Here is a 24,319-nt window from a genome sequence, read left to right on the forward strand (position 1 = left end):
GTCGACAGTGGAGGGTGCACGGAATATTGCGGGGGGGATTCTGAGCGCACACACTCTTTCTTGAGCAAGTGTCCAGGCAAGAGGCAACCTGCGGCTGTGAATGTGTGAGGGTGCTTGTTGTCCAAACCAGGAGGGCAATGGGGAGCCACAAAGGGTTGGGAGCCACGGAGGAGGATGAAGTGGGGTTTCTCCAATTGACAACCACATTTCTCCCCGAGGGTCTCCCGCCACGGCAGCCTCACAACATTTTCTATCCCCGACAGCGAACAAATTTTTTTCACACCTGCCTCCACCCACCCCTCATCGGACTAAGGGAACCTCAGGGCCAGGGCCCGTGACCACAGGACCCGGCTGGACACAGGACCTAAACACACATCTGTAACATGGATCAATGAATGTTCAGGGAAGGAATGTGTCCTCAGTTCTAGGCGGGTGCGGAAAACCGCATGTGATGTGTGCTAACTGGGATAAGACTTTAGTGACCGAAAACAAGAAATGCGGGCAGGGGTGGGTGGGACAACAGGGCATCCTGGACAAATTCTTCCCCGATTCGTTCCCCTTTTTTATTTAGGGGAAGTTCACATTAACAAAACTAATCATTTTATTTTATTTTTTAAAATATTACTGTTAAGTAACCTCTACCCCCCACATGGGGCTTGAACTTATGACTCTGAGGTCAAGAATCACATGCTCTACCAACTGAGCCACCCAGGTGCCCCCCAAATTAATCATTTTAAAAGTGAAAATTCAGCACCTGGGTGGCTCAGTCGGTTAGGCATCTGACTTCAGCTCAGGTCATGATCTCAAGGTTTGTGAGTCTGAGCCCCGCATCAGGCTCTCTGCTGACAGCATGGAGCCTGCTTGGGATTCTCGGTCTCTCCCTCTCTCTCTCTCTCTCTCTCTGCCCCTCCTGCATTGGCACTTTCTCTCTCTCTTAAAAATAAACATTAAAAAATTACAAAAAAAATAATTACTTGATTTTAAAAAGTGAGAATTCAGGGGCATTTGGTACATTCACTGTTCTGTGCAACCGTCACCTCTGTGTAATTCCAGAATATTCTGAAGCCAAAAAGAAACCCCATCTCCATCAGCCATCGCCTCCCCCGGCACGCCCTCCCCCTCCCCGCCCCCCCCCCCCCCAGCCCCCCTCCTGGCCGTGGACGAGCCCGTTCTGGACGTTTCACACACGAGGACTCGCACCCCGTGTGGCCTCTCGGGTCTGGTTCCCTCCCTGAGCGTCGTGTGTTCAGAGTCTGTCCCGCGGCGCGCCTGTGTTCAGGGTCCCATCCGCGGGGCGCCGGGCGTGGGCGCCTCGCTCCTGCTCCAGGCCGAGGGATGTGCGCGTGCGCGGTGGACACGGTCACGTCCGCTCACCTGTCAAGGGCCCCTGGCTGCGGCGTCTCTGGGCGGTGTGCTCTGTGCTGCTGTGCAGCGTGTGTTTGCTTTCAATGTGCGTGTTTGGGGACTAGGTTTTTTGAGTGCTGTACTAGCTTTTCAAATGATATAAATCTGTTGCCGCCCGTGTTTAAAACTTGGGGAGACGTTACCTAAAAGTTGCCATCCCAGCCTCTGTATGAACAGTTGGCCACCCTTGGGTCCAGCGGCTGGTGATTGCCACCGACCCTCCCAGCCTACTGCCCTCCTCACCTCAGCCACCTGAGGCCCTGAGGCCCCTCATGCAGGGGTCTCTCAACACCCGTCATCGCCAATAACAGAAGGGTGCGCCCCTGAGAGTGGTCTGACGGCGCGTGCGAGGTGAAGCGAGGGCCCCCCTCTGCGAGAGCCCGCCTGGTCTCCATCCACGCCCGAGGATGGCCTTGGTCATCCATTCAGCAAATATTCACCGAGTACCTACTGTATGCCAGACACAGTGCTAGAAACATCGGTGAACGAGGCAGAGATCCCGACCCCGGTGGGAGTAGTGTTCTCAATGGGGGAGACAGACAATCGGAAATAAGTAAATGATATAGCATGATTTAAGTGCTATGGGGTGGGGGGAGTAGAACAGGGTAGGGGACTAAGAGGTGGTCCGTGTAGTCCTCTGAGGACGGTGGGATATGAACAGTTCTAAAGGGGAGAAGGGTATTCCAGGCAGCAGGCACAGTCTGTGCAAAGGCCCTGGGGGCAGCACCAGGCCTGCGTGTTGGAGGAACCGAGGGGAGGTCCGCGCGGCTGGAGCAGAGTGGGCAAGAGGGAAACACGGAGGAATGGAAGGGATGCGGGGGATGGGGGCAGGTCGCACAGGGCCTTGGGGACTTCCGTGAGGACTTAGGCTTTCACACGGCGGGAGGTGGGAGCCTCCGAGGGCTGTAGGCGTTAGGGGGCGGGACCTGACTCGGGCGCTCACGACCGTCCTCTGGTGGCCGCTGAGGGGAGGGCGGACGGGGGCGGGGCGACGGTGGGGCCGCGCGACCCCGGGGACCGGGGGGGGGGGGGGGGGGGGGGGGAGACTGCCTGAGATGAGGAGACGAGGTGGTGGACTGGGTGGACGCCAGGACCGGGTACAAGTGGGCAGATTTCGGATGTGCTCTGAAAACTCCGGGGAGATTTCCTGATGGAAATGGGTGTGGTAGTGAGACTGAGTCAAGGTCAAGGATTTGGGCCTCCGCACCAGGAAACATGGAGGTACCAGTGCCCGAGGGGGGGGGGGGGATGGGACTGGGCGGCCTGGGGGTGAGAGTTGGCACCTTCAGGGTCTGGAGTTGAGGGTGAGGTCCTGGTGTCGGACCAGGGAGTATCGTCTGCACACAGGGGAGGTGAGCGTACAAGCAGCACAGCCAGAGGGGAACATTAGCCTGGGGGGGGGGGGGGCATCGGGGAGGGTCAGGGGTCCCCGAGGCCGCATGACCAGGGAGTGTCGAGAAGGCAGGAGGGGGACATCTTCGAGCTGTTCAGAGCACGTGGGATGGTGTCCAAGAGAGACTGGAGGCAGGGGCTGCGTTCCCCGAATTCCAGGAACTCTGCCCAAAGGGGCAGAAAGGCCAGAAGGGCTGGAGAGGGACAGTGGGACAGGGGTCCAAGGAACAACGTCGGCGGGCCTGCGGGGCAGAAGCCGGTAGAAAGGGGGACAAAGTGAAGCAGGAGCTAGGGGATGCAACAGGGAGGCCGACCTCGAGAAAGGGCGAGGGCCACCTGCGCGGCCGCCAGGGCCGGACCCCGGACCCCGAGGAGGGCGCGGCAGGAGCCGGCGGTGCAATGACAGGGGCGGCCGCCAGAGGGCGCAGCCTCCGCCTTCCCCGGGGACGGACTCCGGGGAGGCCCTGGGGAGGGTCTGGCTCCCCGCCCAAGCCACACCCGCCCTCGGGGCTCGGGAGACCGCTGGAATCTGGGTGTCTATCTCCTAGGAAGGGGTCCGAGACCCTCATCGGCTTCTCGGTGCTCCCGGGGACGCCAAGCCCTCACCAAGGGGCCCCCCCGCTCGGCCGCCTCCAGTCGGGAGCTGGCACACGGCCGGCGTGCAGAACGTGGGCAGCCCCCTGGGCACAGGGGCCAGGCGGGGCACAGACAGCGGGGGCGGGGGACACTCTGGGGAGGAGTCCTGTCACGCCCACGAGCAGCCCCAGCGGCGCAGGCTCCCCTGCCGCCCGGCTCCCGGTGCCGGAAGGGGGCGGGCGCGGGACGCCCCCGGGCGCCGTGTCACCGCGCCTCGGTTGCCGGGTAACCGAGCGGGAAGGAGGGGGGTGCAGCTGCGAGAGGCGTGGGTGACACGGGACGGCAGCGCGCTCTGCTTCCAGCAGCCCCCTCCCCAGGCCTTAGGGCTGAGGGGGCGTCATCCCATGCCCCCACCAGGTCCCGAGATTCAGGGCCCCACTGCCTCACTTTCTGCAGCGGGACGCTGGTGACCTGGGGGCTACCCTGTTGCGTGGGACAGAGACTCAGAGAGTTCTCCGGTTAAAGGCCAGAGGTGAGAAAGACCACACAGTCACCAGAGTCGGGTTTAAAAAAGGGCTTGTTTAATTAAATACAAGGAAAAGGCCAGGCAGGGCAGGGTAAGGTGGGGGGGGGGGGGGGCGCCACCTGACAGCACGAGTCCCTTGGGGCCCTCCCCTTGAGATGCCACAGCGAAGTGGCTGGAACCGGGTCCCAGTGACCTCCAGCTCCTTGGGGGAGGAGGGGCACAGGTCTGGCCCGACCCCTGGACATGGGAGAGGGGCCAGGGACGAGTCCTCGGCCTCCTGGGCCCTCAGACCCACACTTCACGTCCTGTGGACAGGCACCAGCCAGGGATGGGACAATCAGGAGGACGTCCATAAAGACATAAAGGAAAATGGGACCCCAGCCTGCCCCCACAGACTAAGGCATCTCACCAACACTGCTGGCAGGGAGGGTTTAAGGGCACGAATGGGCCAGCCCTGCCAAGATCTGCCCAGAGACTGGGCCAGAAGACCCTTCCCAGCCCAGCTCCAAAGGGCTTCCCTGGCCTCCTCCCCAGGACCCCAGGCACCCACCCCCTGATCCTGCTAAGGCAGGTCCAGTCCACACCGCCATCCAGATCCCCAGCCCCCAGTGGGGAGACAGAAGGGTTCTGGAACACACGTGGGTGCCAAAAACCTCCTGCAGCCAACAGTGGGCGATAGGTCCTTTCAGGGTCTTGGGACAGGGACCCTGGGTCTGTTCCATTCTAGGGCACGGCCCTCAGTCCCTACCCAAAATGAAATCCGACCGAAGCCACAGTGGGAAGACACCAGGAGGGGTCATGGCGCTTACCCCTCCCTACCATAAGTAGGAATCATACAGACCTTCCCCCCAACACCCACACCCCCTGAGGACAATGGACCACCCATGGGGCCCAGATCAAGAAAGGGATTGGCGCCTGAAAAAATATTCTATCCGGTCCAAAAAAGCGAGCTATCCCATGGGGTTCAGGGGTCAGCCCTCATGCTTCCTGCCCTTGCAAAGCAGGACCTCAACCTCTGGTCCAGGGGCACCTGCAGGGAAGGGCTGCCCGATGCTCAATGACTGTCACGGTCCCAAACAGGAGGGATTGATTGTCATGTGATGCTATGGAAGGCCAATGCTGGGGACTCTACCCCGAAGGGAGCAGTCCTCACTCACACACTCACACACCCACCCAGAGGGGGGCCGCTCACCGGCCCCCTCCTTCCTACCAGCAGAGACAGAGGAAAATAAATAAGCAGGCATCTGCCCCAGCCCGTGTTATCCACCTTCCCCAAACGAGAGTCAAAATGCTCTTTGGAAGAACCCCTTTCTCTCCCTCCCTACCCCAGTTTTAGGAGCAAAACCTGGACCCTACTGCCTCCCCCCTCCCGGCCTCCCCCCTCCCCACCCTGCCCCCACTGCTGGGGAGCTGGGTGGCAGGGCAGAATCTGTGGACACCTGAGATTGAATACCCGGATGGGGGCGGCTGGAGCCGCACCCCAATTCCCTGAACGTCTCCAATGGCTTTCAGTGGGGTGGGGGGCCCCGGGCAGGGTGGGGTGGGGCCGCGGGAACCCCCGGTTCATCTATGGCTCTTTGCACACATCATCCCAACCTGGAGAGGAGGGCTGGGGGGCCAAGTCTGAGCACTGGTTACGTGCCCCTTTCCTGGGCCGCTCCCCCCAGACCCACCCTCTCCGAAGCAGGGAGGTGGCGATGGGGGGAGGGGAGCGCCGGCCGGCTGCCCACCTGGGGTTCCTGTTTAACACATAGGAAGAGAGTTATCCGACATGGCTATTTACACACACGGGGCCCCAGCCACCCCTCCCAAGGGCCACCCCCCCCCCCCCCCCCAGCGTCGGGGACACCGGCCGTCGGTCCGTGGCCCGCCCCGGGCCGTGGACAGCAGGCGTTTTGCTGGTGCTCCAGGCCCAGGCCCAGCAGGGGTGCGGCAGGGTGGGCTGGACTAGGGCCCTTACAGGCCAGAGGGGGCCGGGCTGGGCGCGGGGCTGGGCGCGGGGCTGCCCGCCAGACTGCAGGGCAGCGAGTCGCTGGGCGAGGTGCTGCGGGCGCCCGGGCGCCGGAGCAGTTCCGGGCGGAAGCCGGGGTGGCGGCGCGCGTGCTTGGTCAGGTGGTCGCTCCGGGTGAAGCGCTTGGAGCACAGGGGGCAGGGAAAGCGCTTCTCGCCGGTGTGCGTCCGGTGGTGGCGCGCCAGCTCGTCGGAGCGCGCGAACTTCTTGTCGCAGCCAGGCCAGTCACAGGCAAAGGGGCGTTCACCTGGGCAGAGGAGGCAGAGGGCAGACAGCAGGGTCAGTGGAGGGGGGGAGGGGGGCGGGGCAACTCGTCCCCCCCCCCCCCCGCGCCCCGGTTCTAGAGGCTGAACTCCGGGCGTGAATTCAACACGTGGAAATGTGCAGAGGAAAGCCCCACTCGCTTCAAGAACCCCTAATTAGTATTCCTGCCCTTTCTTTCCCATGAACTCGTAGTAATTCCACGAGCAGTTTCCGTGCGTTAAAAGAAGACCGTGCGGAGCCCGAGCCCTTCCAGGCCCGCCCCCGCGGCACCACCGCACCGCCTCCGTGACATCCGTGACAGGGTCTCGCGGTGCACGAGCCACACACACGTGCGCGCCTGCTCGGAACGCATGCGGGGTTTTGCAGGGGCTTCTCCCGATGCAAATGGATCCCGCCGTCCCCACCTCCACCTCCGCTCTCCTTTGGAGCTTACCGGAGGCTCTCAGGTGTTCACAACCCGTTGGCCCTCTCCTTTTGAAAATGACCACCCCGGACGCAAAGTCGGTGTGGGGGTGCCTGGGCGGATTCCCGTGGCCCAACGACCCCCTGACCCTCGTGGCCCCTCTATAGATGGAGAACACGTGAAGGGCCTCTAGGGCCACCTGCAGCCCCACACGGGGGCAGAGGGAGGAGAAGGGCACGAGGCCCAGGCACAGACGGCCGCCGGGAAGGGGAGGGCCTGGAGGCCACGGCCACTGGCCTCACCCCGCCCCCCGCGGAACAGACCGTGAGGGGAGGGGCGGGCCGCCACCCTGCAACTTCCTCTGCAGACCCCTCCCACCTCCCCGGCTGGCCTCGCCCATCCTGCCGTGAACCGAACGGCGCTGCCAGCCCCGGGCGCCTGTCCCCACCCGCCCCTCGCGTCTGGGGTCTCAGCCCCAGAACGCTTCAGCCCGACCCCCAGCGAGTATTATCAGCATCTCCCCGGCCGACCCGGGAGCGCCGAGGGCCCCACCTCTACGCAGGGTCCACCGGGGACCCCGCCACGCCCCAGGCCAAGGGGTGGTAAGCACCCTGGAGCTTGCACCCTTGCGCCCCGCGCCGCGCCTGGAACCCTGGACTCCCCAGGCGTTGCTTTGTCCACGAGTTCTGGAGTGTGTGTGTGGTGGGGGTGTGGACAGAATGTGGACACCGATCCGTGATGCCCGCACCCCTGTGCTATACCCTTTGTGGCACTGGATGGAGCCCCACATAGGAAGGTAGAGCGCTGGAATTGGGGGAGGCCACAGAGCGGTCAGGGTGGTCACATCCTGGGTTACATGCTGGCCCTGCAGTGATCCAGGCTGACCTTGTCTCAGGGAACACACCCAGGAGAAGGTACACGGTCTAGGATCAGAGAAAGGCTCCCCAAACAGGACCGATGGTGGAGGTAACCAGGAGCCAGCAGGAAGGCCCACGGGACAGACCTGTGGCCGTGGGGGCAACAGGGTAGGCCAGGGACATCTCTGCTCTGAAAGCTAAGGGACTGTCCCGGGGAGAACCGCTGGGGAGGGGCGGGGGAGGGGAGTAGGGGTCAGAAGAGGCAGAGGGGCTCCTGCCATCTCCCAGGGCCCAGGAAAGAGCGGGACCAAAACCTCCCCTCCCCCACCCCTTCTTCCTGGCTACCACCAGCACCAAAGGAGGAGGTGGAGTCCAGCGGTCCCCCCAGGAAGATTTCTTGTGGGTTGCCTGTGGCTCAGGCTCACGCCTGGGGCAGGGCATGCCCCAGGAGACTGTGAATCCAGGTGAGCTGTCACCTACCCCCGGGGGGGAGGGGAGGTTACACAACTATGCCCAAGACCTCGCAGACCCTAAATCTCTGGGGCTGCACCCTTCCCTGGAACAATCCAGAAGGCAGGGGGAGGGGTCTCAGCAAGGGCCTCGTCTACGGAACCACGGAGCTCAAAACAGCCCGGAAAGGACCCCTACCCCACCTGGATGGCGGAAGGCTTGGATCTGACAGTTCCCCGGGGCTGCAGTCTGGGGGAGGGGAGTCCGGTTTTGGAGGCGGGGCTGCTGGCTTTAGAGCAGACCTGATGCCAGGGGGAGCGGCGCCCCTTCCGAGGGGCGTGCGGTCCTGTCGCCATCTTGCAGGGCGCAGGCGGGGCGGAGGGGGGGCGGGCATCCCGCTGCTGGCGCGCCCCGCAGTTGGCTCACTTCCCCATTTCGGGCGGCGGGACTAGTACCCGCCTCCCAGCCTCCCCTCCTCCGGCAGTTCTACTTTGCAATGAGCAGGTTGCAAGAGCGGTGCCAGCGCCCACTGGGGCAGGACACATGCAGCCGCCGGGAACACAGCTGCCGCACGTAGCTCGGTGGCGGCGGGGACATCCGCAGCCCAGCCGGCCTCGCTCACGTGGTCCCGCTCCCTCTAGGGCGGGGGGTGGGGGGGGGGGGTCGGGGTCGACTTGCCGCCGGCTGGACGCCCGCCAGCCCCGCCCCACACCCAGTTGCTGGGGCGCTCACGTGCACACGCGGGTGGCGGAGACCTGGGCGCGGAGGCTTCCCGCCGCCCCCACAACGTCGAGCGAATGCCTGCAAGATACCAGGCCCTGTCACCCTGCCACAGCCCACTAGCCAGGAGGTTGGTGGGGAGCAACCAGGAAGCTCAGAGCCGGAAGGGACCCTAGGTACGGCCACCGGCTGCCCCAAAGCGGACTGGAACAGGGACTAGAGGAAGATGTGGTGGGCGGGGCCCTGGTGGACATAACCTTTTGACTTGGGCTGGGGTGACCTCGGGACAGTTGGGGCCACCACAGTGCCGTGCAGGCTCAGAAAAATGGAGGCCAAGAGGTCCTGAGACCTGACACAGGACAGAGCAAAGGTGGTCCCTGAGCCAGGACGGCTTGGCCTGCGTGGGGTGGGTGCCCCACCTCCCCCCGCAGGGCCAGGGGCCAAGGACCAGGGCTCTGACAACTAACCTTCACCGTGACCTCCTGAGGTCATCCCTAGGGGTAGGGACGGGTGTCTGCCAGCTGACCGGAACAAACGCCCACCTACCAGGAAGACTGCATGGGGGAGGACAAGTGAGGGAGCACTCTCGCAGAGCTACAGAAGGCGGGGAGCAGCTGAGACTACCTGAAGATGGCCCCCGAGGAGTCCAGAAAGAGCCCAGAGAGCAGTTCTGGAAATAACAGCAGAAAGGTGGAAAATAGATGCTGAGGTCTGGAGAGCAGGGCAGGGGGTCCCCTTCAAGTAGCCATTATGGCTTTACAAAGACCAGCCCACGGGAGGCTTGTCTACTCTGCGATTTTATTTCATAGTTTTTAAGTGATCTCTACACCCAACGTGGGGCTCAATCTCCCCCCGAGACGAAGAGTTTCATGCTCCACCTACTGAGCCGGCCAGGTGCCCCGTTCTGGGATTTTATTATTATTATTTCCTGAATTTATTTGAGAAAGGGAGTGTGCAGAAGCGAGGGGGGACAGGGAGGCAGCGGGAAAGCGAGAGAGAATCCCAAGCAGGTTCCGTGCGGTCAGCGCAGGACCTGACACAGGGCTCCATCCCCGGAACTGTGAGATCACGACCTGAGCTGAGATCAAGAGTCAGACGCTCAACTGACTGAGCCACCAAAACGCCCCATGTTCTGTGACTTTAACCACCCCCTGGGCCCTGCCCCCGAAAAGCCAAGGCTTACCACCTACCCCACCCCACATCCCAGCTCCTCCCATAGGGTTCCCCTTTCAAGCACTGTGTTGTTGCCACGAAAACTAAGGCAGGCATCCCCCAGCCATCTCTCTATCCCTCACCTTGGCCTGCGTGGTACCGGGCAGCAAATCCCATCAGTAACGCCTTCACAGTATCTCCAGACCCCACCCTGGCTCTAGACTCCAGCTCCTGCCTGGACCGGTGCAACAGCCCATAGGCTTGGGGCTGAGCCGCCCAGTCTGTGCTCTGCCCTCCCAGTCTGTGCTCTGCCCTCCGGAACTCCCAAAGCTACTCCCTGATCCAGGATCAAAGCCAAAGTGTTTACCTTTTACCCCGCTGGTGCACTTCACTGTCCCCTTTCTTAGCTTCAATAACCTTGTGCTTAGCATCTCCTAGGTGTGATATCTGCCCCCTCACCTGACTGCAAAGCCGAGGGCACAGGCCTGGCATGCCATGGGCACCTAACGCATCTGTGGAGAGAGTCTGCGGCTGGGAGAGCTCCCAGCCAAGCTTGGGCTGCTGGCTTAACTGTTGGTTCATCATGCGGTTCACCCCTCCTCCCCGCCCTGCCCCCACCCCCCCCCAGGTAGGGGCTCCCACTACCATTTGTTTAAAGGGCCAGCCACGTGCAGCCCCTCATCCCCCCTTCCTCCTTGAAGACCCACACTGCCATCACCCGCTTGGCACCCGGACGGGCATCCTTGGCATGGGGGCTCTTGGTGCCTGGGGATGAGAGGGTCACACCGCCCCCAGCCACCCCCCCCACCCCCACCATGTGTGATGGGGAGAACAGTGCTGGGCAAGGGTGACAGTGAGGGGCGGCCCTCCAGCCCTCACTCCCCTGGCGGCCGGCTCCTGGAACTGGTATCACTTGCCCGCTCCCAGGCCATCTGGGCCACGTTTATCAGGGAGCCTGGGCGGGGGTGGTTATCGCCCCCCACAATGTTGGGGGCCCTCCTGCACTCCCCAGTTACAGCACGGGCACCTAAAGTCAGCTCCAGCTGCTCTCTGCACCCCGCCTGCTACAGGAGGGAGCTCACAGGCCACCCCCACCCCCTCCGGCCTGGCAGTGTCCTACCCTGCCCCCTATAAGCCACCAGTCTCCTGAACCCCACCTGTCCTTAAAGGAGCTCACAGCTCTGCCAGGGGGAGAGGGTGGGGTCTACGTCGGCTCAGCCCTGGGAGGGCGATGCCTGCTTCCCCTCCTGGCCTCAGTTTCCCCATCTGCTTCTCCCCTGGGGGGGGCTCTTCAGCAAAGAACACCACCTCTGCTGCCCTGCCCCCCTTTGGGCTGCTCAGTCAGAAAAACTAGGGTTCACCCTAGCCACCTCCTACTCTCTGGGTCCTGGGGCTTCTTACTTGGCTCCGGTTTGTGGGTTGGCCCACCCCTCTCCCTCCCCTACCACAGCCCTCCTCAACCCCTCTCCCGGGACCCTAATCCCTGCTCCATAAACGGATTTTCCTCTGCAAAGCCGGGCCTGCCTTCCTGCCCACCCTCCACCCTGCCCTTGGGATTAAATGGAACCCTTCACCTGCTCTGACCCTCCCCACCTCACTTCTCCACCTCATCCTCAAAACTCATGCCCCAGGGCCCTTGCCCCCATCCCCTGAGGCCAGGGTGTGGTCCCCTCTCTGGGGACACACCCCTTCCTGCCCCACAGGACCCCATGCCATCAGCTGAGAAGCCTCTTCCTCCGTCACTGCCCCTGTCACCCCCTCCCAAGGTTCCAGAATCTAAGGGCACAGGGACTGGGCTCTCCCCACAGTACCTTGCACACTGGACCCTTACCTGATTTTCCTCAAACGTAAGGAGAGTGGGTTTTAGAGTAAAACAGGGGGTCTCTCCTGGGGGGTGACCTTGCAACTCCCCCAGGGGACACCTGTCACTGGTCGCAACCGGGTACGTTCCTGGGATTCCTGGGATGGAGTGAGCAAGGCCAGGGATGTTGCAGAACTCCCCAAGGTGCCCAGGACGCCCCACAGAGAATGGCATCAGCTGTGCCCCGGGGATCAGACCTTGGCCCTAGAAGCTCCACTTCCCGATCTGAGCTCCCTCTTGCCAGGAAGGAGCCTGAGACCCCAGAAGGCGCAGGGCTCACCGCGTGCTCAGAGCTGGGGGCTCTGGGGCAGGGGAGCAGTCCGGATCTGGAGGTTGGGAGAGCAGGGAGCAGCCAGCCAGCCTCTCCTCCCACCCCCGCCCCATCTCCTCTCATCTCCGTATCCATAGCAACAGCGTCAACTTCTCCTGAAGCTTCCGAAGTGCCTGCCCACCCCACACAGGAGAGCTCTGTGCTGGGGCTGCAGGCCAGGCCCCGGGGGAGCACAGGACAGCCCTGCCCCTGCAGCTGGGTGGCCCTCTGAAAGACTCCACTGCCCTCCCAGCCTCACCACCCCCAAGCCAAGCGGAGCAGGGACGGTGGGGGTACCACACTTGACCCTGGCCAGGCACCTGATCCCAGTCTGTTCATCTGTAAAATGGAGCTAGGCTGGGATTGGACTTCATTCTCTTTACTGAGAGGAGGAGTGAACCTCAGGCAGAGCAGGGGGAGACAGGCCTCTGGGGACAGTCGGCAGACAGCTGACCTCTAATTATTGTTCCTCCTCACATCTGTCCCCAGGCCAGCCCCTGTGAATGGGCAACACCAAGCTAGCCTTGGGGCACCAGGGACAAGCATGGCTTCCCCACCCCCAAGCCAGGTATGAGGGCAGCGACTCCCCCCCCCCCCAACTAGGTGCCAGGAAAGCTACGTGGGGCTCTGTGGTCCGGGGTGGGTGGGGGGGTCACAGATACACTGAACCCACAGTCTTATGCAGACAAGTGTGTGAAACCCTCGAGAAACAGAACACCAGGGGTGCCTAAGTCCAGGATTTCCAATCTCAGGAATAGCAGGGTTGGCCCAGGAGCTGCGTTCTCTGGGTCCCCACACCATAATTATGAAAGAGGGCTTTGGGAGAGGATACCCGGAGTGACAGTTCCTACTGGCACTAGGGATCCATCCAGGGAGGCCACCCTCCCCTGGGACACTCCCCGGATGAGCCCAATTTTCTCGTTTAAAACATGGATGACAACATTGGCGTCCTGGGCCCAGTAAGGAGTCCCTCTTCTCCCAGGGCTTAGGGAGCCGGCCGCCACTGCCTGGGGGCCTATGGAGGCTCTGAAGCACTCCAGGACACCCTAGAGGAGGGTCTCTTGGGAGCCGCTGTAGGAGGTGGCCTGGCCACCCCCTTCAACCGACCCAGAAGGGAAAAGCAAATCAGTGCACCAGAGCCTCGCCAGGCAACAATTACCTAGGACAGGCGGAGGAATACAGTGGGAGAAACGAGGTCCCTCTCTGGCTGGTCTCCCGCTCCAGCACCCCCATTGTTCAGACGGGCAAACTCACCTAGCATGAGCCAGGGCTCTGCTCTGACCCCAGCCCCCCACCCAGAGAGGAATCTGCCCTCAGATCCAAATAAAGATGCCTCTCTGTGTTCACGGCCCCCCAGGAGTCCCTCACACACACCTCAGTGCCTCAAAGTGTAGGTAACACCCAGGGACTGCTCAGAAGAGGAAGGATCCTGCAGGAAATACAGATCCTCCCCCCTCAAGTCTGCCCCGGCTGCCCTGTCCTGCCTTACGCCCACTAGCAAGCAGAGCCTGTATGTCCCTGTGGGCAGGATGGGGACTGAACAAGACATGAGGCGGGGAGGGGGGTGGAGCAGGGAGGAGGGCGCCTGGCATCCGAGGCCTTGCAAATGGCCTGAGGCTGCCCCACCACGTCCCCACCACACCACTATGGCCAGCCCTGCTTTCTTGCCCTCTCTCCACAATGAGAGTGTGTCCACAGAGCCAGTGTTGCGACACGAGAAACAGTGACGTTCAGAAGGCAGACTTTCGTGAGCCCTTTACACAGATGAAAAAACTGAGCTCCGGAATAGGTCTCGTGCTGGAGAGGGGCAGGGCTGGAATCGAAGTACATCCTCACAGCCGGTGGCCAGATGCCCACCGCCAGGGCAGGACCGCCTTCCACACTCAAGCCCGGGCCAGCCACCAAGACCCACCTTCCCCCTGACACCCCAAACTCCCAGCTGGAGACCATTCTCAGCGTCGAGGGTGGTGGACCCAGAGGGGGACAAGGGAGGGGGTGACAGGGTGATGACGGCGGCCCTGCCTCAGACTCCTCCGGGCGTCCCCTCGCCGCACCCCCCCCCCCTCGGCTGTGAGAGGTGACAAATATCGCTGAACCCTCCCCCAAAGCCTGCCTCCAAACGCGATGAGGACCTGACTCCCTCAAGGGTCCCCTTTCAAATCCCTCTCCCCACCCCACCCCGACTCTGGCCCCAACCCTCACTCTCAGCCCCGCCCTCCGTCGTATTAAAACTCATAAGGAAAAAACAAAAAACAAAAAAAAAAACGCGCGGGCACCCCCCCCCACCCCGGCTCCCGCGCCAGGCGCTCTGCTGCCCTCGGGGGTGAATCCTCGATGCCACCCCGGAGGCGGCGGCGCGACTCCTCCTCCCTCTCCAGATAGGGAAACTGAGACAGGGAAAGGAAAACACAACCATCTCAGAGCTACGTGCTCCAACCACAATATCCACTCCCCAGACCCAAACGCCACAGGAAATTAAGGAGAAACGGAGCCGAGGGGGGAGGGGACGGTCCGGGAGCCCCGATCCCGCCCACGGACCCCATCGCGCCGCGCGCCCCGAGAGCGCCTGCAGCCACCACCGTCGCGCCCGCCAACCGCGCGCCGCCCGACCGCGTGGCCGCCACGCCCCCTGCGCGCGCCCCACCCACCGAGGCCCCGCCCGCCCGGCCGGCGCGGCGGCGGCCCGGGCGCGCCCCCCTCCCCGCCCCCCACGCGCCACGCAGTTTTGGGGTCCCGGAGGGGGAAGGGGCGCAGGAGACCGCGCGCGCGCGCGGGACAGGGGAGCGGGGCTCACCTGTGTGCGTCCGCAGGTGCGACTTGAGGTGTGAGGACTTGTAGTACGCCTTGGCGCAGCCCGGGAAGGGACAGCGGTGGCTCTTGGCGGCGGCGGGCGCGGCGCCGGGGGCGCGGCCGGAGGACGGGGACGAGGCGGCCGAGGAGGAGGAGGCGGGCGAGGCGCCCCCCGGGGCGGCGCCGGGCCCGCTGCGCAGGTCGGCCAGGATGCTGGCGGCCAGCAGGTGGGGCGCGGCGGCGGCGGCGGCGGCGGCGGTGGCGGCGGGGCCCGGGCCGGAGGCGGCGGGGGGCGGCGGTGGCGGGCCCGGGGGCCCGGGTGGGGCGGCCTCGCGGCGCGGCGCGCGCACCTCCAAGCCGGCGGCGGGGCCCGCGCCCTCGGGGCCCGGTCGCCCGCGGTGCACCACCGCGCCGGAGGAGATGGCCATGAGCACGTCGGCAGCGAAGTAATCCACGCACGCCACGGCCGCCGACATGCCGGGCAAAGGCGCGCGGCGCGGGCCGAGCGGGCTGAAAGGAGGCGGCGGGAGCGGTGCCCGTCCGGCCGGCGGCGGCTGCTCGAGTGCGGGAGGCGGAGGAGGAGGAGGAGGAGGAGGAGGCCGGCGCGCGCCGCCGCCGCCGCCGCCCGCGCTCGGCCCGCCCCGCCCCGCCTGACGCGCCCTGACGCACCGGAGCCCGCGGGGGCGGCCGCGGCCCGCCCCGCCCGGAGGACGCCCCCTCGGGGCGCGCGGCCACGCCCCCCGCCCGGCGCGCCCTCCACCGCCCTGCCAGCGGCGCGCGGCCGCCGGGGGCGGGGTCCGGGCCGAAGGAGCCGCCCCCGGCGCGCCCACTCCGGCCCTGGAGCGCGCCCCCGCCTGCTTCTCCAAGCGCGCCCTCCCCACGCGGGCCCCCAGCCAGAGACCCCGCCTCCGTAACCCGCGGCGCGCGCCCCCGGGCCCTTCTCGGAGGACCCCCTCCCCACGCCGGCAAGCTCCGCCCTCCCCCGGTATGATCCTCCCTCCCGGGAGCGCTCCGCCCCGTCCCGGCACGTCCCTCCTTCCTTCCCCGGACGGCCCCACCCCCTCCCGGCGCAGCCCTCCCTCCCTCCCCGGCGCGCGCCCCGCCCCCTCGCGGGCGCGCCCACCCCACGCCAGGGCGCGCGGCCGGCGGGAGCCCGCCCCTTCCCCGGACGCTTCCACCCCGGCCCCGGGCGCGCCCCCGTTCTCGATGGGGGAGGGCTTCGCTCCCCACGTGGCCGGGTGGGGGTGCGGAAGCGGCCAGCCCCGCCCCCCGGCCACGTGCGCGACCCTTCCCCCCCCCCCACCTTCTCTCCCCTGACCTGGGCCCTGCCGGACCGCGCTCCCCTTCGTTCCTTCGCCCCCTTCTGCGGGAACCCCTCTCGCCTTTCCCGGAGCCCCGCGGCTGGACAAGGGAGGAGTGGGGCGCCCCGCCCAGTGAACCTGCATTCGTCTCTCTTCCTGCGCCCCGCTCACGGGTGGGGAAGGCCGGTGTCCGCTGGAGGAGGAGCGGGGTCGGCGCATCGGGAAGAGGAGACGGGTGGGGTTGCAAAGGGCCGGGCTCGGGACCCCTCGGCGAGGCAGAGCATTCCGGCCCGGCGGTACACAAGGGTTGGGAACATCGTTCCCCGACGCTGGGCAGGGATCCTTGGGACTCGGAGGGGAAAAGTGGGGCCTGTGGAAGCCCTGAGGACGTCCAGGCCGGGGAGTTCGACAGCGGCTAGGACGCAGGGGGTCAGCCTAGCCAGCAGTCCGAGGCGGGAGGAGGGGGTGGGGGGGGGGTGACACGCGGAAGTGGGACAAGGTGGCCCCCTCCCTGGTGACGATAGCACCGCCCCTTTCTAAGCTGGCTGTGAGGGCCTTGCAATGGCCAGGGTGGGCTCCTGGGAACAGAGCTGCTTGCCCGCGTGTGGACGGAGGCTGGAACCCTGGCCCCATCCTCGACTGTCTTCTCTCGGCCCCTCCCTGCGCCCCCCACCCTGCACGTGGCCGTACTGAGGAGGGCGGGAGAGGGACACACGGTAGACTGAAGGCCGCAGAGATGAACAGCCCCTTGGACAGGCCGCGGACCATCCAGGTGGGCACTGGGAGCCCTCGTTCCTGCCGGCCCGGGGCCCCTGGGCCTCTAAAGGTCTAGGAGGTGAACCACCTGGGCGGGTTCCCCAGTCTCCCACCAACTCAGCAGCCCTCAGGAGCCTTAGACATCCCCTCCACACACACCCCTAGGTGCTGCCCAGTCTTTACAGAAAGGGCCCTCCAAGTTCAGACAAGGCAAGAAGCACCTTGAGGCTCCCCCACCCACAGCTTGCACCGGGCACTTAGGCAACGACCAGGACAAGAAAGAGGCCGGGAATCATTTGTTGCTTCCAGGGATGTTTATTGAGCTCAGAGCCATTCCCCCCAGCATCTTGCCCTCAAGGGGCTCAAGGTCTAGGGCAAGGCAGCTGGGAGTCAGATCAGGGCATAGGTGGTAGGTGGGCAGCGACCTACAGAGTGGAGGAAGAGGGGGGTGGCTGGGGAAACGTGGCATCAGCAGCCCCACCTGGGGCCTGGAGCACGCGGTCCCCCCCCCCGGGGCAGGTGTGGGTCGAGGCCACACTCAGGGCAGAGGCAGGCACCTTCTTGCAGAGGATGTGAGCAAAGCGGTCAGGGCTGCGTCCTGGTTGTTCCCCACAGGGTGGCCCACAAGTCGTTACTCCTGGCAATAATTGGGATCTCAGACCTCATCTGTGGGCTGTGCCGGCCGCTCTGTGGGCAGGAGTCCCTGCGTGGGAGCCTGTGCTGCACCCGCGGGACCTGTGCTCAGTTATCACCCGCACAGCTCGACCATCCCCGCCCCGCTCTGACCCCACGCGCACCTCTGCCTCATTTTGTCACTGTTCTCACTACGACCCTACAAGTGGCATCCCCATTTCACAGATGAGGACACCAAGGCTGGGGGAGAACAGCGAAGTGGCCTGCCTGTGGGCAAAGCTGAGGCAGCACAGGGTTTGGGGAAAATACAGAGGCGGCCCGAGTGCACACCTGCTGGGACACCCACGGCAGCCAGTGCTTGCTTTCTTCTACCTCAGTTTCCTCACCCGTGACTGGGGGCCGGTCTCTACCCTGCCCTGATGGTTCCCAAGGGGTCAGGAGGGCTCTCACCCGGCTGCAAGACCCAAGCAGGGCAGGGGGCAGTCACTAGCTGTGGAAGGGAGGGACTCCTGGGGGCACAGGTGAGCGGAGGGTTCCAAAAAGTGGGGGCATCCCTGCTGCGGATGGCCCAGACCGCGTGCCCGCGAGGAAGGTGCCCCAGATAGGTCAGGGTCAGAATCAAAGCTCCAGTGTGCGAATGTGTGTATACACATGCTGGAATGACCTTAGCTTTTTTTTTTTTGGGTGAAGACTTTCTTTTTAATAGTTTTTTGTTGTTGTTGTTTTTTGTTTTTTTTTTTTATGTTTAAATATTTTGAGAGAGGGAGAGGGTGACAATCCCAAGCAGGTTCTGTGCTGTCAGCGCAGAGCCTGGCTTGGGGCTCAAACCCACAAACCGTGAGATCATGACCTGAGCCGAAATCAAGAGTCAGATGCTTGGCTGACTGAGCCACCCAGGCACCCACTGCAATAGTTTTAATAATACTTTACGCAATTCAAGTTTTTTGGGAACCCATGTGTATGTATCATTTGTTCTCTTTAAATGTCAGCAGGTACCTAAACAGTGCAATTACAGGCCATGTGTCCTTTCTTTTTTATGGTTTTCTATATGAAAATTTCTTTTCTAAACACATCCCTCCCACTGAAGTGTAGGCTGTACTCCGGGACTCGATTCCAAAGAACAGAGCAGGGAAGGGGAGGGCAGTAACCTGACTGTGGGGAGGCCTGGTAGACCCCACCTTAGCCAGGTGGTCAAGATCAAGGTCAAACTCAGGATGATGTCCGGGGAGCATCAAGGACTCTTGATGGGAGGTGACAAAAAGGACACCTCGACTCTACGTTCTTCCCCCAAACCCATAACCCTCACGTAGCCTCAGACAGGCCCAGGTCAGGGGACATCTTACAAAACCCCTGACTAGTCCCCAACACTGTCAAGGTCATGAAGCACAAGAAACGTGAAGGAGTGTCCTAGTTTAAGAGACTAAGGAGACAAAATGGGTAAACAGCATGAGGGATGCTGAACAGAATAGGACATTAGTGAAACAACTAGAATACAGGAGTATGGTTAACGCTGACGCACACAAGTGAACTTCTTGGTTCCGACAAGATGTTAACATGAGGGGCACCAGGTGAGACGTAGATGGGACTCACTGCTGTCTTTTCTGTAGAGCCCAAAGTATTCCGAGATGAAGGGTTTTTAAATGTTTATTTCAGAGAGAGAGAGAGAGCAAGATGGGGAGGGGCAGAGAGAGAAAATGCCAAGAAGGCTCCATGCCGTCAGGGCAGAGCCATAACGCGGGGCTTAACCTCAGGAACCGTGAGATCCTGACCTGAGCCCAAATCAAGAGTTGAACGCTCAACTGACAGAGCCACCCAAGCACCCCTGAAATTTTTTTTAAAAATTTTTTTAACATTTATTCATCTTTGAGAAACAGAGCATGAGCGGGGAAGGGGCAAAGAGAGGGAGACACAGAATCCGAAGCAGGCTCCAGGCTCTGAGCTGTCAGCCCAGAGCCAGACGTGGGGCTCGAACTCACAAACCGCAAGATCGTGACCCGAGCCGGAGTCGGACGCTCAACCAACTGAGCCACCCAGGTGCCCCTGAAATTTTTTTTTAAGTAACGTCTACACCCAACATGGGGCTCGAACTCACAACCCTGAGATCAAGAAGTTGCAGGCTGCACTGGCTGAGTCAGCCAGGTGCCCCCAAGATGAAAATTTTATTTAAAAAAAAAATTATTAATTTTTATTTATTTTTAAGAGAGAGAAACAGAGACAGAACAGAAGCAGGGGAGGGGCAGAGAGAGAGGGAGACACAGAATCCGAAGCAGGCTGCAGGCTCCAAGCTGTCAGCACAGAGCCAGACACAGGGCTTGAACCAACGAACTGTGAGATCGTGACCTGAGCGAAAGTCGGACGCTCAACCGACTGAGCCCCCCAGGCTGAAAGATGAAACCTTACAAGCAAACACAGTACAGGGTCCTAAGGTATCGGGAGTTTGCCATGGAGGCACCACGGAGTTTTTACAACCCCCCCCCCCCCCCCCCCGCTTCGTCTTGTCAAAACTAAATGTACTTCTTGACCCACCGGTTCCACTCCTAAAAAGGTACCCCCCAAATACTCACACGGAACCAGGCAGGTCTGCATATCGTTGCATCGCTTGCAATGGGAAAAAAGAAGGCACGAGCCCAAACGTGGGTTCCTAAGTTCTGGAGACCGTGGCTGTGGGAGGACAGGCTGCAGAGCGACACGACAGCCCTTCCCTAAGGCCCTCTCCTCCTCTCACCCCGGGGCTGGGCGGTGGCCACGGAGGGTACCCCGGCTCAGCATCCCTGAGCGACAGCGGCCAGGCCCTGACCACCCAGGCCCGACGGGCACGCGCTATGGACACACACGTGGCTCTGGTATGTGTTCTGCCTGGTGCCACGCACTGGGGTGTGACAGCACAGAGCCCGCTGTCCGGCAGGGGCACGTGTGTGTCCAGAGACTGAGCACCACGGGAGCCCAGGGCCTAAGCCCAGCTGGGATCCCCGAGACTTCTCCTCCTGGGGACGGTGGGGACAGCCACCCCGGTGGCCCAGAGTTGGCTTGAGACAGGAGTGCTGAGTGTAAGGGAAGGGGATCCTGACGCTGGGTTGGCACCCCCAGCTACGGGGCCCCCCAGCTCCCAGGTGGGTCCCGCACCCCGACGGGTAACCCGCCCCGCAGGAGCGCCCAGGCCTCGGATCGGGGCGCTCAGTAGGGGCACCACCAGAGGCCCCGTCTCCGGTCCGGGCCCTGCTGGGCAAGTGCTCTTCCAGCAGCCGGCCACTGTCTGGAGGGAACGGGGTGCTCTGCCGGAATCCTGCCCCCCCCCCCTCCCCCGCAGTTCACACGGAGATGGGCGGAGACAGAAAGCAGCCGCAGCCGGGCTTCCACCATCTCCCTTGCGATGACGCGGGGAAGCAGGGTCGCCAGAGGCAAGGAGAGGTTGGACGGACCGGCCCTCGGGTGCTGGGGACCCCGCACGAAGTCCGGTCTGGGCTCCACGGCCGGGGCGAGCGGCACCCACACCGCCCCAGACCCGCCCCTCGAAAGGGGCCCGCGCCCGGCGAGGCAGCTGTGTCTGTCACCCCCCACGCAGGCTGTGGCCCCGGGGTCTCCGGGCCCCGGGGCGAGCCCAGGCCATGCGACCCAGGGGCCCGCGTCTGAGGTGTGCCGGGTCAGGTGTCTCGGGGGGGGACCAAAGGTGCCGGGGAGCCGCGGGGCGCCCTGCCGGGGTGCGCGCTAAGGGACCTGCCGGGCAGCAGGGGAAGGCTGCCGCCGGGTGTGCACACATGTGTTCTGGAAATCCACAAAATGGAGAACCGAAAGTTGGCCCTTCTCCCAGGCAGCTGGCCCATGGGCCATACCAAGCAGAAAGGAAGGGGGGGCGCATCCTGGAATGTACCACAGGCTTCCCCCCATCACCGCTCCGGCATGGCCCAACCCCCTCCCCAACTCCCCCACCCCCCCACCCCCAGTCTAGAGGCTGAGGGTGAGCCTTCCAGGGCTCCACATGGAAAGAGAAGACAGCGGAGCCCGGGGGCCACAGAGGCCTGCCTTAGTTTATCCCTTCCGAGCAATGGGCAGGACCAGGGGGAGAAAAGCAGGTGAGCACTCCCCAAGGGCCGGTGCTATTCAAGTCAGACTGAGAACAGCCACCTGCCTCAACCCAGGTCACCACTGTGCCCTGTGCATGGCCCCGGGGGGGGGGGGGGGGGGGGGCGGGGGGGCAAACACTGAAGCTTTCAGAGTCCTTTCTAGGAGAGTCCTCCCTGGACTTGAACGAGGGGAGGCGGGGTCTTGGGACCCTCAGTAAAGAAGGCAGTGGAGTTCGGAGAACTGCGACAATACAGAGTCCGGGGACAGACCACTCACACTCGTACGATAAAGGCAACACTTCCCCCACTCATGCCCTGTCTCTCTCTCTCTCTGTCAAAAATAAATAAACATTAAAAAAAAAAAAAACTTTAAAAAAAGGCAACACTTCAGTAGGGTCGGGAGTGGCCTCTGCCAGAAATGGACTTGGGGTGAACGATTTTGGGGGTGGGGGGGAACACGTTGCTGGTTCCCACCGCACTCCTTCCCAGAAGCACTTTCCAAAATTACACCAAAAATTTAAATCTATATTTAAAAAAGAAACCATTACATTTCGAGAAAAATACATCCAATGTTTTATCATCTTGGAGTAGAGAAGGTATTTCTGAGCATGACACAAAATGAAGGAGCCATAAATGAAAAAAAACTAGTAATGACTAATAATGGTTTCAAATGCTTGGCCAAATGACTATTAATTTTTTAGAAATCAAAGGAAAAAACACAGTCCGAGTCAAAAACAAATTACAGATTGAGGGGGAAAAAAAACTTTAAACAGGAAATAGGCTAATTTCCTTCATATGTAAAGTGCTCTTAGAAAACAATAACACCACCGACCCAATGGAAAAATGGTTGAAGAATATAAAATACACATGGGTTTTAAACATATACATGTTGGGGCGCCTCGGTGGCTCAGTCGGTTTAAGCATCTGGCTCCGGCTCAGGTCATGATCTCATGGTTTGGGGGTTTGAGCCCCACGTCGGGCTTTGTGCTCACAGCTCAGACCCTGGACCCTGCTTCAGATTCTGTGTCTCCCTCTCTCTCTGCTTCTCCCCTGCTCATTCTCTCTCAAAAATAAACATTAAAAAAATTAAAAATAAATAAATATATACATGTTTATATGTACAGACTTTCCAGTTTTGAGATGACTATATTAGAGGTAGAAATAACATAAAAATAAATCTGACAAAACCATTGAGATGTTTGATTATACTTCTAGGAAACCCAAACAAAGCTACGATGAAATACTACTTTGGGGCGCCTGGGTGGGTGTCAGTTAAGTGTCCGACTTCAGCTCAGGTCATAGCTCACAGTCCGTGGGTTCCAGCCCCAGGTCGGGCTCTGTGCTGACAGCTCAGGGCCTGAAACCTGCTTCGGATCCTGTGTCTCCCTCTCTCCTCTGCCCCTCCCCCGCTCACATTCTGTCTTGCTCTATCAAAAAAAATAAATAAATGTAAAAAAATAAAAATAAAAAAATGCTATTTTACGCCTACCAGATCTGCAAACTCAAGCATCGGCGGTGCAGGACCCTAGGCCCCTCCTTTGGTGGTGGGAGGCGATTTGGTATGACCTGTTGAGAGATCACACAGGCATTTAGAGACGTGCGAAAAGCCCTTTGACCTAGCACTCCTGCACTAGAGAATTTAGCCTACAAAAACATTCCTACTTGGGTACAAAGACTTTTGTACAAGGATAATCAATCTAGCATTGCTTATTACAAAAAGACTAGAAAGAACCTAAATTTCTACCCAATCATAGGACTAACACAATATGGTGCTTCAATGCAAACAAACGACCTAGATCTCTACGTCAGAACACAAACAATGCTCTCCAAGCTATGCTGAGTAACAGGATCCCATGTACAGTGAGCAGAGTTTTGTATAAATACACTGGATGTACAAACACAGATTTTCTGTGTTAACATATAAGAAACTGCCCCAGGAAAGGGGAGCCAGGTCTTGGAGGTCAGGGGTCGGAAGGATGCCAAGTTTTCACCCAACACCGTTACGAACTCCAAATTTTTTACTCTGTGTATCTGAAAACATTCTTGTTCCAATTCTAAGCAAATGGCTTTCAACTTGATGCGTTTGGGGATCCCGGACTCTCAGGGAGTTTGCATTCTGATGGGATCAAAAGACAACATGCTCTGTGACAAGTGCAGCACCTCGGGGTGGGGGTGGGGGAGCACGAGGGGACGGATGCACTTTGGGGAAGAAATACTGTAGCAAGAAACATTAGCCATGCTGGGGCCATCCGCACGAAGCCGGGACGTAGTGAGGGCATTATCAGTCACAAAGACCAACCCGAGCAAAGGCCCTGTGGTGGGAAGGGCGGAGGAGAGCTGGGCCCCTAGACTACTCCACCGAGGACACATCTCACGTCCAGTTTTGCTTGTAGGCGTCCCTTCTTATCACAAATGACACTAGACTCCCAGCAAGAGGGCCGGGCCTGGGCTCCACCGGCAGGGTGGGCCCCGAGACTAGCCTGAAGGGGGTGGGGGGGACCCCTCGCGCCGTCGGCGGCCGGTCACCCCGCCACGGTGGCAGCAGCCTGCGCGCTCTGAGCACCCCGAGCCCCGAGTCCCACAGGCGCGCGGCCCCGCTCGGCGTCCATTCCGCTGGCCCCGGACACGCCCGCTCCGCGCGTGGGGAAGACGAGGCGCGCAGGAGGACGCGGGAGCCGGGCGGGCTGCCGGGGTCCGAGCCGCCGCCACTTACCACCGACGCCGCCACCTCCTCCGGGATCCGGCCGCCGCCGCCGCCGCCGCCGCCGCCGAGCGCGCGAAAGCCGCCTCTTCCGTTTCCGCCCTGGCCACACCCCTCTCGGCGTCGCCCCGCCCCTGGACCGAAGCACCTC

The 24,319-nt window shown here is 61.9% G+C and overlaps 1 protein-coding gene and 1 long non-coding RNA gene across 2 annotated transcripts; both read right to left on the reverse strand.

Moving 5' to 3' along the window:
- Window positions 1-3,931: 3,931 nt before the first annotated feature.
- Window positions 3,932-15,616, reverse strand: KLF16 (KLF transcription factor 16). The gene is made up of 2 exons (XM_053897158.1): window positions 14,721-15,616; window positions 3,932-6,156 (listed from the first exon to the last, which is right to left on the reverse strand). Exons 1-2 carry the CDS (start codon window positions 15,190-15,192, stop codon window positions 5,855-5,857), a joined length of 774 nt encoding a protein of 257 aa, XP_053753133.1. The 5' UTR covers window positions 15,193-15,616; the 3' UTR covers window positions 3,932-5,854.
- A 1,449-nt stretch (window positions 15,617-17,065) lies between these two features.
- On the reverse strand, window positions 17,066-19,873 carry LOC128775524 (uncharacterized). The gene is made up of 2 exons (XR_008420248.1): window positions 17,331-19,873; window positions 17,066-17,198 (listed from the first exon to the last, which is right to left on the reverse strand). It is a non-coding gene; the product is annotated as an uncharacterized LOC128775524 (long non-coding RNA).
- Window positions 19,874-24,319: the final 4,446 nt, after the last annotated feature.

The sequence above is a fragment of the Panthera pardus genome, unplaced genomic scaffold (assembly GCF_024362965.1).
Source record: "Panthera pardus isolate Hobbes unplaced genomic scaffold, ASM2436296v1 HiC_scaffold_8, whole genome shotgun sequence".
Classification (NCBI taxonomy): Eukaryota; Metazoa; Chordata; class Mammalia; order Carnivora; family Felidae; genus Panthera; species Panthera pardus.

What these genes read in the sequence shown, in the direction of transcription:
- KLF16 (XM_053897158.1), bottom strand. Translation starts at nt 15,192, where the DNA reads ATGTCGGCGGCCGTGGCGTGCGTGGATTACTTCGCTGCCGACGTGCTC. An exon ending in GCACCTGCGGACGCACACAG is followed by an intron (nt 6,157 to 14,720) that starts GTGAGCCCCGCT and finishes TCCTCTGCCCAG; the next exon opens with GTGAACGCCCCTTTGCCTGT.